This window comes from Triticum urartu, chromosome 1, assembly GCF_003073215.2.
Source record: "Triticum urartu cultivar G1812 chromosome 1, Tu2.1, whole genome shotgun sequence".
Classification (NCBI taxonomy): Eukaryota; Viridiplantae; Streptophyta; class Magnoliopsida; order Poales; family Poaceae; genus Triticum; species Triticum urartu.
The window spans coordinates 560,691,589-560,708,959 of NC_053022.1; the positions used below are offsets into that span (position 1 = coordinate 560,691,589).

At 44.9% G+C, this 17,371-nt stretch overlaps 2 protein-coding genes across 2 annotated transcripts; both read right to left on the minus strand.

Moving 5' to 3' along the window:
* Nucleotides 1–276: 276 nt before the first annotated feature.
* On the minus strand, nucleotides 277–4,786 carry LOC125530156 (malate dehydrogenase, mitochondrial-like). Its single transcript, XM_048694563.1, has 7 exons — nucleotides 4,425–4,786; nucleotides 4,174–4,347; nucleotides 2,789–2,957; nucleotides 2,622–2,683; nucleotides 2,170–2,294; nucleotides 1,146–1,263; nucleotides 277–679 (listed from the first exon to the last, which is right to left on the minus strand). Exons 1-7 carry the CDS (start codon nucleotides 4,659–4,661, stop codon nucleotides 539–541), a joined length of 1,026 nt encoding a protein of 341 aa, XP_048550520.1. The 5' UTR covers nucleotides 4,662–4,786; the 3' UTR covers nucleotides 277–538.
* Nucleotides 4,787–8,634: 3,848 nt separating this feature from the next.
* Nucleotides 8,635–11,216, minus strand: LOC125530162 (GTP-binding nuclear protein Ran-2). Its single transcript, XM_048694573.1, has 8 exons — nucleotides 11,060–11,216; nucleotides 10,901–10,970; nucleotides 9,963–10,019; nucleotides 9,766–9,883; nucleotides 9,500–9,589; nucleotides 9,230–9,409; nucleotides 9,067–9,144; nucleotides 8,635–8,969 (listed from the first exon to the last, which is right to left on the minus strand). The coding sequence occupies exons 1-8, from the start codon at nucleotides 11,060–11,062 to the stop codon at nucleotides 8,900–8,902; spliced, it is 666 nt and encodes a 221-aa protein (XP_048550530.1). The 5' UTR covers nucleotides 11,063–11,216; the 3' UTR covers nucleotides 8,635–8,899.
* Between the last annotated feature and the right edge of the window lie 6,155 nt (nucleotides 11,217–17,371).

Below are 17,371 nucleotides of genomic sequence, written 5' to 3' on the forward strand. Positions count from 1 at the left end.
ACCATCATCGGTGTCTGTTGCTTCCACACTTGGATTGACAGTTTAGTTGGCACTGCTCTCCTCCTACGCGCCACGCATCATTCGATAACCCAGAACGTACGAGCTGAGCTCTCAACACTTCGTAACAAACCCACCTCGACTGCTACTTAATCTCCAAACAAGCACGCATCGACAGATTCAGTTCAATTCAACAGATAACAAACGGTGTCGACAATTCAACAGAGGAATGGCAAACCCACCCCTGTATGTAGAACACAAGGGGCGATCGGCACAATATAATGCCAACAGAATCTTCAGTTTCGCTTCGTGATCTCGGGTACAAATGCTGTAAACACATAGGCACCGGTGTCTGCTGTTTCTGATACTACAGGTTCAGTTCAGTCTGGCGACATTAAAGCCAGTACATTTTATTGTGGAGCACGACGACGCCACGATGCCCCGCAGCACAACCGGGTTTGGAGGCAACAAAAAAGCGGCCGAACAAAAATTGCATGAGTTCAAGTGTGAACCGTTCGATATAGGCTGAGAAGGTCGCCGCCTAGCTCTCCTGCGCGAAATTGACACCCTTCTCGATGGAAGACAGCAGCTCGCCCTTGAGGCTCTCCAGCCCCTCCTTCTCCAAGGCCGACAGCTCGCCCAGCCCCATCACTTCCTCCACTCCGCTCTTCCCCAGCCTCACCTGTGCAATGCCAACAGAAAGTAGTGTTCAGCACACCAAGTCTCGATCTTCTCACGGAAATTAACAGGTTGTGGAATAGCATTCAGCACAGGCATGTTTTCCAGGCTTCAAAAATGGGCTTAGATGATGTGAAACAAAGCACAATCTGTGAATTGTGGTATGCCAGTTCGATTATTATAACAAATGGGACATGTCTGACCCTCTACGACAATGATAACTCCATAAACATAATAATCAACCAAAAAATTACGAATCAACGAGAGTGTCTTGCCAGGCCTGTGACAGGCCACACGATTTAACAGAAACCTACACTTTGGATACCTGCTTACAAAGTCAAAAACATAGCAACACCTTCTAGGAATAAGCATGCAAGCAAATTTCATGCAGGCAAATGATTGTGTACTATATAGAAACAACAAAAAACCTTTCTTTCTTTCTTTTTTACATGGGGGCAACAGGAAATCACCTTGGAGGCAAAGAATGGCAGCTCTGTTACGGTTGATTGGACAAAAGAGCACTCTACGATGTCAGGAACACCGTTGAGCCCCTTCAAGCATGCATCTCCAAAAACTGCACCAGCATATCTGGAAAAACAGAAGATAAAATATTGTCAGCGAAAACCAAATAATGAAGTCCAGTCTAAGATCAGCAATGTGATACTATAAAACAAGAGATTGCTACGGAATTCATCTACATAGATCAAAATGGCCATGTCTCATTTCAGATGGTAATTTCCAGCTAAAATGAGCAGAAGAGTACAATATGTTGGACATAACTGAATGTATGCATTTCACGTGAAAGCAAAAGCAGAAGATTAATAGTGGGATCAAAAAACTATTTAGTAAAGAATATTCTCTACAATAGTACATAGGTCAGTAATCCAAAAAAAATCAGAAATCCAGGGTGCAACATAATTTACGCAACCAAATGTTTAAGTATCACACTGAAAAAAAACATTAAACTGAAGGCCCAAACAAAATGAACACGCAAGAAAAAGAAGGCCACTTATACAATGAATGAACATGTAACTACTGATAAACAGAATGGAAAACACATTCGCATATGTACATACTCCCTCCGTTCCTAAATATTTGTATTTTTAGAGATTTCAAATGGACTACCACATACGGATGTATATAGACATATTTTAGAGTGTAGATTCACTCATTTTGCTCTGTATGTAATCACTTGTTGAAATCTCTATAAAGACAAATATTTAGGAACGCAGGGAGTATTTGGCAGTAAAGCACAGCTATGAAGATACAATCAAATGGATACAAGAACTACAATACAGTAGTTAGTCAGTGCAAGTAGGTTATGCATACTGAAGTTGGTCATATGCTGATTGCAGAGTATAAACACTAATATGCTACTTTGATATTCTATAAAAACCATGGACACACAGGGATAATAGCATGTTATTTTCAAGAGCATAAAACTAGCAGAAAGAGGACATGCTCAGGAAAGTCTGTGCGTGTTCATAGACTTACGCCATCGACAATGTTGCTGAGCCCTTTCCAGCCTTCGCTTCAACAACTTCCGTCCCACCATCTTGTGTCCTCTTCGTGAGGGCGAGAAGGTCCTCATGGGACAATGCATTACTTGCAGGAGTAGCCTATATCAAATATAAAGAATTGAGTTGTTAACTTGAGGCGTTGGCGTTAAAACATATGGAAGATATAGCATAAAATTAAAACAGCATTAGTTGCATAGTGTTTCAGTGATTGACAGATGAAAGATAAGCATCACTAGAGAGGCATACTGTTGATTCTTATCCAAAACATAGATTTTATTAGCTAAAACGACTTGCCAACAGCATTCAGAATAATTTTATACAACTATGCTATGAAATTTTGTTATCAGTATGTGCTTACAATTTTGCTAGATTTGCACATATTGAATGAAATAAAACAAAACAAGTTAAGCCACTAAGATGCCAGACCTGTGAGAACAGTGGCAGGATAGTGATTCCAGCATGGCCACCAACAACAGGAACATTCACCCCTGCAAAAGATCACAGCAACAACTCAGATTGAAATGACAGAGGCATAAAATCTAACAACATAATCTCAAATTTCCCTATAATTAAGTGAAAGGTCATCTTAATACCAGTAACTGGCACGTTTGCCTTTCCAGCATAGAATGTTTTAGCACGAACAACATCAAGAGTGGTCACACCAAACAGCTTCTTCTCATCATAGGTACCAGCCTTCTTGAACACCTCAGCTGCAATTGGGACAGTCGAGTTGACAGGGTTGCTGATCATATTGACGAGAGCCTGAACAAGCATAATTGACAATTCCACAATCAGATTTTTACATAAATAATGTATAATTTAAAATATTACTTCATAAACGACAGTTGACATCTTGACATACAGTAGCGCACACATGAGCATGCTTAAACTACACAATGATGTCATGCCAGGCCTCCGGAGCCAATGGCTGGATAGTGTTAGTGTTAGAGCAGCTTTCTTTGCTTCTTTTGCTTTTTTCGTTTATCTAATTTCAGTTAGCAGTTTTACGTCGAGTAGCATAGAGTTTGTTTGCATTGCAGTCGTGCAAGTTCTGCAGTTTCTTGGATTTCTTCTAATACAAAAAGACATGCATTTTGATGTGAATGCGCATTTGAGTGGGAAAATAGAACTACCCATGGATGCCACACCTTGGCCATCGCAGTAATGCAAAACAATGTCTGAATCAAATTTGCCTCCTAGCAAACAGCCTACAGCATTTGGGCAGCAAAGCTGATAGAGTTTTACTACCTACAACAATCATATGCAGCAATGTGATTGCACGGCCCCAGAACATAAATCGTAAAACAAGGCCTGAAGCAAGCATGCTGTCTACAAACAGCCTAAAACACTGAGGCAGAAAAGAAACACCTGACTTGGTAGTGGCAGTTGGGTTCATTCTGGGCAAACAGAGTGGCAGTCATCCTATGATGCAACTACGTGACTGCTCTCCCCCAGATCATCGCTGAATGCAAAGCATACAACCGACTGGCAGTGGCAATTATGCTTGGCAACAGCAATTCAATTCTTTGGAGCAAATCATTGTTTTAGGTGTTTTACTACCTACAACAATCATATGCAACAATGTGACTGCGCTGCCCGAGAACAAAAATGAAGAGGGCCAAGCTCAAACTGTAAAGCAAGGCCTGAACCAATTGTGCCCCCTATATAGAAGCAGCCTACAGATTCCGGGCAGGAAAGTACTAACGCCTGATTTTGCTGTGGCAGTTGGGTTCATTTTGGGCAGACAACTCTTGTAGACTACTAGTACAGAGCAATCCTATGCAACAATTTGACTGCTCTGTCGCTACGCCCCAGATCAGAAATGAACGCAAAACATACTACAACCGCCGGCAAGTAGAATCAATTCCAGGCAGCAAAACGTATGGTTACCGCATTTAGCAACCAAATCTAACTATGTCGCCTCCACCGAACTGCAGATCTATCTACAGTGGTAGCAGAGTGAGTGGTGAGGGCTTACGTTGGGGCAGTGCCTGGCGATGGCGGTGCAGAGGCCCTTGACGATCCCGGCGTTGATCTTGAAGAGGTCGTCCCTGGTCATGCCGGGCTTGCGGGGCACCCCGGCGGGGATGATGACGAGGTCGGCGCCCTCCAGCGCCTCCCCGAGCTGGTCGTCCCCGACGAAGCCCTTCACCTGCAGCGCCACCATCAGACGGACCATTCACGCACAGATCTAGCGAAGGGAGGGAGGGAGAGGGAGTAGGGACGCACCAGGGCGCGGGTGTTGATGTGGGATACGTCGGCGGCGACGCCGGGCGTGGCGGCGATGTCGTAGAGGGAGAGGGAGGAAACGAGCGGGTTGAGCTTCATGAGCAGCGCCAGCGGCTGGCCGATGCCGCCCGCCGCGCCGAGGATGGCCACCTTGCGCTCGGGCGAGGCGGAGGCGGAGGAGTAGTCGCGGCGGCGGCGCAGGTGCTGCGACGCGGATCTCAGCAGCGACATCCTCATCTCGTCCTTCTCTAAGCTCGAACGAACGAACGAACGAACGAACGGACTGAGCTCTGGTGTGTGTCGCAGCAGCTGTAGTGCGGTCGATGGAGAGGGGGGGCGGCGGCTTTAAAGAGGGGAGGAGAAGGCAAGAAGGGGGTGGATGGGATCCAAAGTGTTGACGCCTCCGCCGATGCGATGAGATGCTTTTGTTTCATTTCACCCGTGTGGGTGTGTGTGGTGGTGGGTTTTGGTTGCTTTGCTTCACCAACGCTGGCCGAGGTACCACCTGCGCACCACATACGCTTGTTCACAGCGACCTCCACGATGGCATCCAGCGCGTGCCACTCACCTCGCCACTACTGGTAGGTATCCATCCGGCGCACAAGTGCAAATAATGGCAAAAAGTTTGCCTCGTCCATTAAATAAATTAACAAGGAAAATAGAGCTTGTTTGTTTGTTTTTAGTTTCTACCCACGGTTACGAATTACACCGCGGTATTGTTTTCCCGGACCCTTAGCACCCGCTGTGCGCATAGAAACGATGACGCGAAGCAGAATCAAAGGCGGCGCCGACGTATGCCGGAAGACGCACACATTGCTTTCATTTCAAATAATCCTGCCGATGAGCATGGTAAAAGAGGTCGTGGCTTTTTCTGTTGGGGATATTGTTCCCTGATAAGTTGACCCGCCACTTCTTCATTGAGCACTCCAGGTGACAAGTTCACGTGTCAATGCACACAAGTTGGGGCCACTATACCAAATTCAACAGCCCCAAGGTGAATCTGCACTTAGAGAAGAGGTGGGCAACGGATTCTTCCTCTCTTTGACAAGGAGGACAAAGGCCATAGTTTGTCCATCCTCTCTTAGGTAATCTACCGTTGGCCAAATCCCATCTTGCATAGCTAGCCAAGCAAAGACTTTGACTTCAGGCGGTGCACAAACCTTCCAAACCTTGAGCTCCATGGGTGAGCGAGTGGCCCCTAAAGATTGTGTCTTATAAGCGAAGGCCGCCGAATAGTGTCCACTCTCCGTGTGCTTCCAAGTAATCTCATCTTTGGCATTGTCTTCAAGGTGGAAATCATGAAGTAGAGTCCAAGGAGCAATAAATTCAGCATCGTGGACCATCGAGAAGTTAATGTTGATCTTGGAAAGCCAAGCACCGTTCCTTAGAGTTTCTCACATTGTCTAATTCCTTCTTGTCGAGACTTCAAAGGTTGGAGGTGTGATATCCTCGGGCTTCCTTATTACTTGCACGCACCATTTGCCAATGGTGATAGTAGTAGAAGCATAGAATAGATCGAGGTCCATTTCATCACAAGGGTTGCCCCTTTCGACCCACGTCTTGGTTGGATCCTTCCACTCATATCAAGGCACCACAATCATAGAGCCCTAGCAAACTTCTCAAGACTGGGCACGCCGAGGCCGCCGAGTTCATGGGAGCGGGGCACGGTGTCCCAATTGACTTTGCATTTGGTGTCAATAGTCTTATCTTACACCGACCAAAGAAAAGCTCTCATTAGCTTATTGGCTTCTGTGAAGTGTGTTTCCGAGGTGATAACCGACTTGACAAGGGCGTTGCGACTAACGGAGCAAAATCCGGCAGATCTTGGGTAGGGGGTCCCGAGCTGGTGATCTTGGCACGATGGTAACAAGACAGAAAGGAGACACGGTATTTACCTAGGTTCGGGCCCTCTCAAAGAGGTAAAACTCTACGCCTGCTTGTATTGTACTGATTGTGGATGGGGTACAAAGTATAGATTGATCTACTTCCAGATCGTATGTGTGAATGAATCTATAGAATATCTAGAATATGTTCTACCGACTAGCCTAGCCTCGGTTTATATAATGTACCAGAGGCCTAGGATTTAGAAGAGTCCTCATGTTACGTGCAAGCCTTGTAGAATCTTTCTTGTATATGTCATGGGCTGCCTGAAGAGGCCTAGTAATTAACCGCCAAGGGGGTCCTTGGCCCGACCAGGATGGTCGGGAGATGGTAAGGTAAGCACCCTCTAGTCCAGGATACCACCAGCGGCCAATGTTAGTAATATTTTTAATTCACAAGGGACAAGACTTAGTGCAATTTTGTCCTCGAGCTATTGGAAGTCCACCTTCTTGAGTTGCCAAACCAAAAGCGTAAGGCCCAAGTATGTTATCAGTAAGGAAGCACGAGTAGCCGACAAACTTTGGAGGATTGGTTCAAGGTTTAAAATGACCACATTCGATTGGGACCATGGGTCTCTTGTGGAAGTTGGTGGATAGATATCACACTCGATTGGGGCCATGAACATCCCGCATCATCTACATGAAGAGAGGTTCTAACCATGGTGCCCCGACCATGATCTTGTGGAGAAGACCATGCCTTGTTGCCAAGTCAAGCACGCGCTGGAGGGGAATGATTGCGATGATGAAAAGGAGTGCGGGGGTCACCTTGTCGAAACCCGCGACCATGCTAGATTGGAGGTCCGATCACCCCGTTTAAAAGCATCCTCAAGGAGGATGTGCAAATTAGGGCGGTGATCCAATCCCTAAACTTGCTTGGGAACCCTTTTTTTGGAGTAGGGCAGTGATGTACTCCTACTTCATGTAGTCAAAGGCCTTGCGAATATTAAGCAAGCTTGAAGATAAGAGTGAGGGTCGTCCAGTGTGCAACGGGCGGACAAGATTCCTCACGTACATTAAATTCTTATGAATGCCCTTCTCTTGATAAACACACTTCAGGCATTAGAAACAAGAGAGTTCATGTGCATACTAAGCCGGATGGCTAGTATCTTAGCAATGATTTTTGCAAGGGCATAAATGAGGCTAATAGGCACATAGTCGATGATCTCTTCCACACCCTCTTTCTAGGGTAAAAGCACAATGTTTACAGAGTTTAACCATTGGAGATTTGCACCATGGAGGTTACCAAAATTATGGTTGGCTCTCATGACTTCAACCTTAACAATGTCCCAAACACTTCCAAAAAAATGCCCGATGAACCCATCCACCGCGGGTGCCTTGTCATTTGGCATTTGATTGATGGCCTCTCACACCTCCTCCTTGGTGAAAGGGGCCTCAAGGTCATGCAAGTCCCGTGTGTCAAGGTTGAGCTCCTCCCTGTTGAAATCTTTTGGTCTAGAGCCCTCTTTTTCCATGGCATCGGAGAAGTATCTTTTTGTTCATGCTCGATGACCCAATCAAGATTGTGCTTACCCTATGGATGTGATTTTTATTCTTGTCCTCGCGTTGATCCGGTTGTAGAACTTGGTGTAAGCATCACCCTCTTTTAAGTTGGTCATTCTTGTGTGTTGCTTCTTGTTCTCTCAAGCACCACCATGCTAATTACACATCTCTTAGCTTTGCACTAGTGTCATGCTTGTCGACGGAACGTGCTTCAATTGGGCTGCATAGAGGTGTATCTTCGCTTACCCTCTATTCCACTCGAAGAGGTTGTCTTAACTCTGTAGGGCTATGTGATGGGAATGCTCATTCCGGCCAAGATGCACAATTTCATTGAATCCTAGAATATGGGAACTCCCTCTGTTTTGCTTGGAGGTGTCCTTGGCCCCTAGCATCAGCATAAGCAAAAGAGGGCAACGGCCGGATAGCAAGACGAGTGGGTGAAGGTTGAAGCACATGGGTGTTGAATTGGCTGCATGAAGCAAAATTTTAGATGTCAGCCGTAAGAGCAATTCAAGCTTCAGCAGAACTACTAGCCAAATGGCAGGGGCCTTGGCCGCAGAACTACTTCCTTCTTTTGGGCTTCAATTTACCCAGTCAATAAATTGAATTGTCTTAATGATTTAAATATTAACAAGTTCAACATCATCGGAAATGCTGATTAGACCGAGCTCTTCAACAGAGGGCTGTGCTACCGCAAATTGTGTTTATCTGAGATAAACAAAATCACCAGCTCTAAAAAAAAAGTGTAGCGAGTGCCTACCTGGCCATTGACATAGTCCGGCAGCGAACCTATAATAACAAAACCAAGCGCATAGCAAGCACACAGATGCTCAAGATAAATATATGATCCACACATTGAGCCAACAGGCATAATAATACTGATGAACCATCAAGGTGGCCAACAACAAATCCATGGCAAGCAACATGATGTAGATCAATGTCACACAAACAGTTTGCAGCCCACCAGACAAGGCAAGGCAGACAGGAAAAACATCCGGCTTGACTACTCCAAATCAAGCCTTCAACCTAAAACCGACTCGCATAGTCTCTGGCTCTCAAAGTATTGATTGATAAGACAGACTCATGATCCTCTCTCTACTCGATCAGATCGTCATCGTCATCAGGCAGTGGCTGTGCCGCTGCAGCCGCAAGCTCAGCCTCGTGCCTACAGAAGTCGCAAAAAAGCAAATGAGCAATCCACTACTTCATTCATTTGAACATACAAACTGAACATGAACAATCCCAGTGAACAAGTCACTTACTGTTGCTGCATGGCCAAGTCGAAGGTCACTTCCGGAGGCTTAAGGGCCACTGCTTCGACGAAGTGGATGTTGGGATCACTGACATCAGCAAAAAAGCCTTAGTACAAGAACAATGATGCAATATTACAGGCAAAGGAAAGCAATGGGGATGAAAGAAAATTACCCAGCCAGCTTCCTAGCAAGGTAAAGGAAGGGCTTCTCAAAGTTGTAGTTGCTCTTGGCAGAGATTTCATAGTACTGGAGGTTCTTCTTCCTGTGGAATGTCACCTGCTTGGCCTTAACCTGCCTGTTCTTCACATCAACCTTGTTGCCACACAGCACAATGGGGATGTTCTCACAAACCCTGCAACAGGTTAATATACAGACATCAGAACTCTAATGATAGCACAATATCAGATTCGGTGAAGTAGAGATGATTGCTTCAGAAGCAAACCTGCACAAGTCCCTGTGCCACGTAGGAACATTCTTGTAGGTCAGCCTTGAAGTGACATCAAACATGATAATCGCACACTGACCATGGATACTGCACAAATAATTAAGAAAGAAATATCAGTCAAACAAATAGAAACAATAAGGTAAGCATTATACTGATAAATCGAAGGAAATAAATACACCCTAACAAATACATCTACTATTTAGACAGCTACACAACAGTCATGTGCAGAAAAAAATAGCTAAAATCCACCACAAAACACTTACTAGTATCCATCCCTAAGGCCACCAAACTTCTCTTGCCCAGCAGTGTCCCAGCAGTAGAAACGGATCTTTCCACAGTTAGTGGTGAAATCCAACGGGTGAACTTCAACACCAATGGTGGCTGCAAAAGGGAAAAAATGATGAATTTCTTAGACATGATGCATGCCAAGCGGCATAGGTGCAGAAGAGAATACACATACGTTCGTATTTCTTCTCAAACTCTCCAGTGAGATGCCTCTTCACAAATGTGGTTTTGCCTGCAAACAGATAACAGCATCAGAACCTCTGCTGTCAATGGTTGGAGAAGGATAACCAGGCAAAGCAGGATGCTAATGAAGAAAGGGCTGAGCAGTAAAAAAAATACTGACAATTGCAATTGAGCAATGCTATGGTAGGTTCATGTTTTGATTAGCATACATGATGCATGAGATACCAATCTAGCAGATGGCACTAAAGTGATTCAGAACTGAGACAAAACTATTTAGATATCAAGGGAATTTTCATTTGTAAGCACAACTATTACTTCAAATTAGGTCTTCCATTGCACCTAAACACAATTCTAATAGGCAGACCTTTTACACTGGTGCATGAAAAATGGAACATTTCATAAACAGTAATGTTACTCCATCTTTGCCTTTCAGTAATGTCCGATCTAATAATAATTCAAAGAACACACACTCCCCTGTTCAAATAATCCTTTTAATACATAGAATCTGCTGGTAATTTTTCACTCTATATTCAGTTGCTATAAACTATTGGAGCAACTGCTTATAAGAAGAGGTTCAATCTGACAGACATAGTCTATTGGTAAAATATATGATGCAAAAGCATCGAGACCTCCATGATCTATCCCTTTCGCAATTACTAACTCTGTTTTCCCTGCTTTCCAAAACGGAAAGCATCGAAAACTGATTCCCTACGGCAGGACCAACCACGAAACCCTTTCGTGGCACGGATTAGGGTCGCCCCCGCAATCCCCAACACCTAATAGGGCGTCAGATTCCATCCGGAGGCCAGGCAAACTGGTAACTGAGCCAGATCTCGCCGCAACGACGGCAACAAGCAGGCGCATCGGACAGATCACGGCCTAATCTACCACAACCACAACGAACGAGAGTAAGGGGAGAAGGAGGCTCACCAGTCCCGCCATCGCCGACGATGACGAGCTTGAAGCTGGGGTAATCGACGGTGTTCTGGTTCGGCAGCGCCTGCGACAAAGCCAAATCGAAACAGATCAGGCCCGGATCCAACGCCAGACGCAGCGGAATCAATCGGAAACCGTGAGCGCCGGACTCACCATGGTGGACGCGGGCGGCGACGGCGGCGGTGGGGGAGGGAGGCAGCAAAACCCTAGGTGGAGGAGGAGTATTTCGAATCGGAGTTGGGGGAGGCGGAGGATGGGGGGTTTTATATAGGGTTTTTTTTGTGGGGAATGGAATTTTATTTTTTTGTGTGCGGGGCGCGTGTGGGGGGGGGGTTTGGTTAGCTTTGGATGGACGCAGGAATGGTGGCCGCAGGATCGGCGGTGGGCGGCGGATCGCAGCGGGGGCGGGGGTCGATTAGCTTTCGTCCCACGCGAGGTTCCCGGCCGTCCGATCCGGGTGCTGCCGTTGGGTCGGGGAGCGGGGCGGCGCGTCCTGGGCTGCCTTCTTTTCTGTGCTCCACAATTCCAGAAAGAACGGTCGGTCCACGTATCGTGAACCGGGCGGCTGAATTCGTCCCCCCACTTTCACACACACTTGGGCCCGAGGGAGTGGTACTGGTGAGGTTTTCTTTTCTTTTCAATACTGATGGGCGTCGACCCGTTGGCTGGACAGTTGAGATTGCTGTCAGCCCATTCAAGTTCGAGTCTCGACTCGAACACGCGGTGTTTGTGAAGTTTCTTCTATATAAAAAAATGCCAACGAAAATTACCCCTTGAGTTGGTCTCATTTTTTTTAAGTTTGTGTCTCAACTCAACAACCAACTAATTCTAAAAAAAATACTCAACAACCAATCGTTTTTGCAACGATGCCTAACAAATGTCTGGACGTACCCGGCGTAGTAGGTGTTTCATAGGCGATTAGGGGTTCTTTTAACACAATACAAACGCAAACGCTCGTACTTCGCACATACACTCATCCATATGAATGTACACACGCACGTCCTACCCCTATGACCACCTTTGAGAGACTAAGCTGGCATATCATCTTAAGATTTAAGAAGTTACCGTAAGCGCCTCGTCGTTAACGAGGACGTCTCCTCCTACTGAAAGCGCATCGGCGAAATTAAATTCAGGAACCCCCAAAAGTTAACCTAGATGAGTTTTCTGTGTGTTCCAGAAAGAACGGTCGGTCCACGTACCGTGAAAGGGGACGCCGGTTTCAGTCGCCCGTTCACACTTGCGTTTGAGGGTACTACTACTTGGGCCATTTCCAGGGGAACACTGAAGAGCTATTTCGATCCGGACGTGCAAAGCCCTACTACCTATAGCCCGTTTAAATGTCTTTTTCATGTTCGTCCGGACGTGGACCACGGACATGATGCAGGAGGGAGTCATCCGGTCTATAACCACAATTACTCAAAGAAAAAAATCTTTAATCAAAAAAACATCCTTATTCGTCCGGTTGAGATGTGAGAGAGGAGAGGCCAGAGGAGGGGCGGCATGCATGTGGTTGGTATGTGTGTGTGTGGTGCGCGATTGGGAGAAGAGAGAGAGAGAGAAGAGAGGAGGATCATGTGATTACTTTTTGATGGTCAAGTGGATGTCCGAACTCCCGCATTGCTCCCCACGAGTTGCTTCGATTTGTGGGAAAAACAGACTGCGGACTGCTCCACGGATCGATAAGGGTCCTGATACGTCTCCAACGTATCTAAATTTTTTGATTGTTTCATGCTATTATATTATCAATCTTGAATGCTTTATATGCATTTTTATGCTATTCTATATCAATTTTTGGGACTAGCCTATTAACCCAGTGCCCAGTGCCATTTTTTGTTTTTTTGCATGTTTTTGGTTTTCCAGAAATTCAATATCAAACTAAGTCCAAACACGATGAAACTTTACTGTGATCTTTTCTGGACCCGAAGGGGCCCTAGAAGCTTCGAAAGGAGGCCAGAGGAGGGGGGCATGCATGTGGTTGGTATGTGTGTGTGTGTGTGTGTGTGTGTGGTGCGCGATTGGGAGAAGAGAGAGGGAGGGAGAAAAGAGAGGAGGATCATGTGATTGCTTTTTGATGGTCAAGTGGATGTTCGAACTCCCGCATTGCTCCCCACAAGTTGCTTCGATTTGCGGGAAAAACAGACTCCGGACTGCTCCGCGGACCGACAGGGGTCCTGATATGTCTCCAACATATCTATTTTTTTATTGTTTCATGTTATTATATTATCAATCTTGAATGCTTTATATGCATTTTTATGCTATTCTATATCAATTTTTGGGACTAGCCTATTAACCAAGTGCCTAGTGCCAGTTCCTGTTTTTTTGCATGTTTTTGGTTTTTCAGAAAATCAATATCAAACTAAGTCCAAACATGATAAAACTTTACTGTGCTTTTTTTCTGGACCAGAAGGGACCCTAGAAGTTTCGGGAGGAGGCCAGAAGAGCCATGAGAGAGCCACAAGCTCACCAGGCGCGCCCCTAAGCTCGTGGGCCCCATGCAACTTCGTTTGACCTAATTCAACTTCTATAAATTCACAAATATTTCCAAACCAACAGAGAACCACCCAAAACACTTTTTTTTGCAGCAGCAAGTCTTCGTTCTTCTGTGATCTCATCTGGAGGCCTTTCCAGTACTCTGTCAAAGGGGGGGATCAATCATGGAGGGCTTCTACATCAACGTTACTGCCTTCCGATGATGTGTGAGTAGCTAGTAGCTAGATGGCTTCTTCTCTCTCTTTGATCTTCAATACAATGTTCTCACCGATCTTCTTGGAGTTCTATCCAATGTAATCTTCTTTTGCGGTGTGTTTGTTGGGATCCAATGATTTGTGAGTTTATGATTTCGCTGAAAGTAATTGAGTCTTTTCTGAACTTTATTATGCATGATTGTTATAGCTTTATATTATTTTCCGATATATCCGTTTGGTTTGGCCAACTAGATTGATTTATCTTCAGTGGGAGAGGCACTTTGTAATGGGTTCAATATTGTGATGCTCTACATCCAGTGACAGAAGGGGACAAGACACGTATTAGTGTTGTTCCCGTTAAGGGTAAAATGATGTGGTTTATTCATATTCATTGGGTTTACTTTGTCTACATCATGTCATCTTACTTAAGTCGTTACTCTATTTGTCATGGACTTAGTACCATAGATGCATGCTGGATAGCGGTCGATTGGTGGAGTAATAGTAGTAGATGTAGACAGGAGTAGGTCTACTTGTCACGGACGTGATGCCTATATACATGATCATTGCCATGAATAACATCATAACTATACATTTTTCTATCATTGCCCAACAGTACGTAATTTATTTACCCACCGTATGCTATGTGTTCGGGAGAGAGAAACCTCTAGTGAGAACTATGGCCCCTGGGTCTACATCATTTCATCTTGCTTAAGACATTACTCTGTTTTTCATGAACTTAATACCATAGATGCATGTTGGATAGCGGTCGATTGGTGGAGTAATAGTAGTAGACAGGAGTCGGTCTACTTGTCACGGACGTGATGCCTATATACATGATCATTGCCATGAATAACATCATAATTATGCGTTTTTATATCAATTGCCCAACAGTAATTTATTCACCCACTGCATTTTATTTCCTTTTATTTATTTTGAAATTTATTTATATTCCTATACAAGATTTAATCCTTGCAAATAACGAGGTCAAGGGGATTGACAATCATCTTGCTCGCGTTGGGTGCAAGTATTTTCTTTTGTGTATGTAGGTGTTGTTCACGAGGCTTGGCGTGATTCTCCTATTGGTTCTCACCGAGGGAAATACTTATCTCTACTGTAGTGCTCCGCCCTTCCTCTTCGGGAAAAATGCCAACGCAGCTCACAAGTAGCAGAAAGAATTTCTAGTGATGTTGTCGGGGAGACATCATCCAAACCTATCAAGTACCTTCACTCAAATTATCATCCACTTGCTCCACTTTTTATTTGCCTTTTTATTTACCTCATGTCGGTGTCAAAATCGGGAGACCTTGGGTAGGGGGGCTCGAGTTGTGAGATCAGATCGATGGGTAACAGGAGATAGAGGACATGGTGTTTACCCAGGTCCGGGCCCTCTTGAGGAGGTAAAACCCTACGTCATGCTCTTGCTTATATTGTGGATGTATCAAAGTACAAAGTTGATCTACCTCGAGATCGTACATTGTGGAATAAACCCTAAGGCTAATGGAGATGATAATCGATGTCCCTTTACGGGCTCAACCCTCTGGTTTAAATAGGCACCGGGGGGTATCTAGGGTTACACATGGTCGGTTGCCATCCAGGGATTACATGTCAAACTAGTAGATATCCTTGGAGTACACGACAAGTACTTGGTGAAGCCCAATATGCTTATGCCATAGGTTAGAGGCCTCCGAAGTCCATCATTAGCGGGCTATCAGTCCAGCATAGGGACTAGACCGGCTATGCAGGGACCCCCCTTGTCCAGGACACCATCAGTAGCCCCAAACTTGTCTTCAAAGTCGAGGGTGGCAACCTTCTTCGGATAAACGTCTCCGGCTTGAGAATCTTCAGCTTAGCAGGTGATGACCCACAAGTATAGGGGATCAATTGTATCTCTTTTAGATAAGTAAGAGTGTCGAACCCAACGAGGAGCAGAAGGAAATGACAAGTGGTTTTCAGCAAGGTAATGTCTGCAAGTGCTGAAATTGTAAGTAGCAGAGTAGTTTGATAGCAAGATAATTTGTAACGAGCAAGTAACGATAATAGTAGCAAAAGTGCAGCAAGGTATCCCAATCCTTTTGAGGCAAAGGACAGGCCAAAACGGTCTCTTATAATAAGCAAAGCGTTCTTGAGGGTACACGGGAATTTCATCTAGTCACTTTCATCATGTTGGTTCGATTTGTGTTCACTACTTTGATAATTTGATATGTGGGTGGACCGTTTTTTAGGTGTTGTTATTACTTGAACAAACCTCCTACTTATGATTAACCCTCCCGCAAGCATCCGCAACTACGAGAAAAGTATTAAGAATAAATTCTAACCATAGCATTAAACTTTTGGATCCAATCGGTCCCTTACGGAATAGCACATATACTGGGGTTTAAGCTTCTGTCACTCTCGCAACCCATCATCTAATTGCTACTCCACAATGCATTCCCTTAGGCCCAAATTTGGTGAAGCACTACCGCAGGATGCTGCTAACGTGACACTACGATCAGAGACTGATACGACTCCAACGTATCTATAATTTTTGATTGTTCCATGCTGTTATATTATCAATCTTGGATGTTTTATAATCATTTTATAGTTATTTTATATCATGTTTTGGTACTAACCTATTGACATAGTGCCAAGTGCTGGTTGCTGTTTTCTGCATGTTTTTACATCGCAGGAAATCAATACCAAACGGAGTCCAAATGCCATGAAACTTCACAGAGATTTTTTTGGGACCAAAAGACACCTAATGGGCCAAGGCTGCGCCCGGGGGGGTGCTTCGAGGAGAGCACAACCCACCAGGGCGCGCTAGGAGGCCCAGGCGCGCCCTGGTGGGTTGTACCCACCTCAGGTGCCCCTCGGACTGCCTCTTTGCTCCATAAATACCCCAATATTCCAGAAACCCTAGGGTAGTCGACAAAAATCAATTCCAGCCGCCGCAGAGTCCAGAACCACCAGATCCAATCTAGACACCATCACAGAGGGGTTCACCACTTCCATTGGTGCCTCTTCGATGATGCGTAAGTAGTTCTTTGTAGACCTTCGGGTCCGTAGTTGGTAGCTAGATGGCTTCCTCTCTCTCATTTGATTCTCAATACAATGGTCTCTTGGAGATCCATATGATGTAACTCTTTTGCGGTGTGTTTGTTGGGATCGGATGAACTTTGAGTTTATGATCAGATCTATCTTTTTATACCCATGAAAGGTATTTGAGTTTCTTTGACCTCATATATGCATGATTGCTTATAGCCTCGTATTTCCTCTTCGATAATTGGGTTTTGTTTGGCCAACTCGATCTATTTATCTTGCAATGGGAAAAGGTGCTTTGTAGTGGGTTTGATCTTACGGTGCTTGATCCCAGTGACAGAAGGGGAACCGACACGTATGTATCGTTGCTACTAAGGATAAAACAATGGGGTCTATCTCCACATAGATAGATCTTGTCTACATCATGTCATCGTTCTTATTGCATTACTCCATGTCTCCATGAATTAATACACTAGATGCATGCTGGATAGCGGTCGATGTGTGGAGTAATAGTAGTAGATGCAGGCAGGAGTCGGTCTACTAATCTTGGACGTGATGCCTATATAATGATCATTGCCCAGATATCATCATGAGTATTTGAAGTTCTATAAATTGCTCAACAGTAATTTGTTTACCCACTGTTTGCTATTTTTCTCGAGAGAAACCACTAGTGAAACCTACAGGCCCCAGGTCTCTTTCTCATATTATTTGCCTTCGCGATCTACTTTTATTTGTCTTTTATTTTCAGATCTACTAAACCAAAAAT

What these genes read in the sequence shown, in the direction of transcription:
- LOC125530156 (XM_048694563.1), bottom strand. Translation starts at nt 4,661, where the DNA reads ATGAGGATGTCGCTGCTGAGATCCGCGTCGCAGCACCTGCGCCGCCGC. An exon ending in TCGCCAGGCACTGCCCCAAC is followed by an intron (nt 2,958 to 4,173) that starts GTAAGCCCTCAC and finishes ATGCTTGTTCAG; the next exon opens with GCTCTCGTCAATATGATCAG. An exon ending in TCAGCAACATTGTCGATGGC is followed by an intron (nt 1,264 to 2,169) that starts GTAAGTCTATGA and finishes CTGTTTTTCCAG; the next exon opens with ATATGCTGGTGCAGTTTTTG.
- LOC125530162 (XM_048694573.1), bottom strand. An exon ending in CGTCGGCGATGGCGGGACTG is followed by an intron (nt 10,020 to 10,900) that starts GTGAGCCTCCTT and finishes ATCTGTTTGCAG; the next exon opens with GCAAAACCACATTTGTGAAG. An exon ending in GTTTGAGAAGAAATACGAAC is followed by an intron (nt 9,884 to 9,962) that starts GTATGTGTATTC and finishes TCCCTTTTGCAG; the next exon opens with CCACCATTGGTGTTGAAGTT.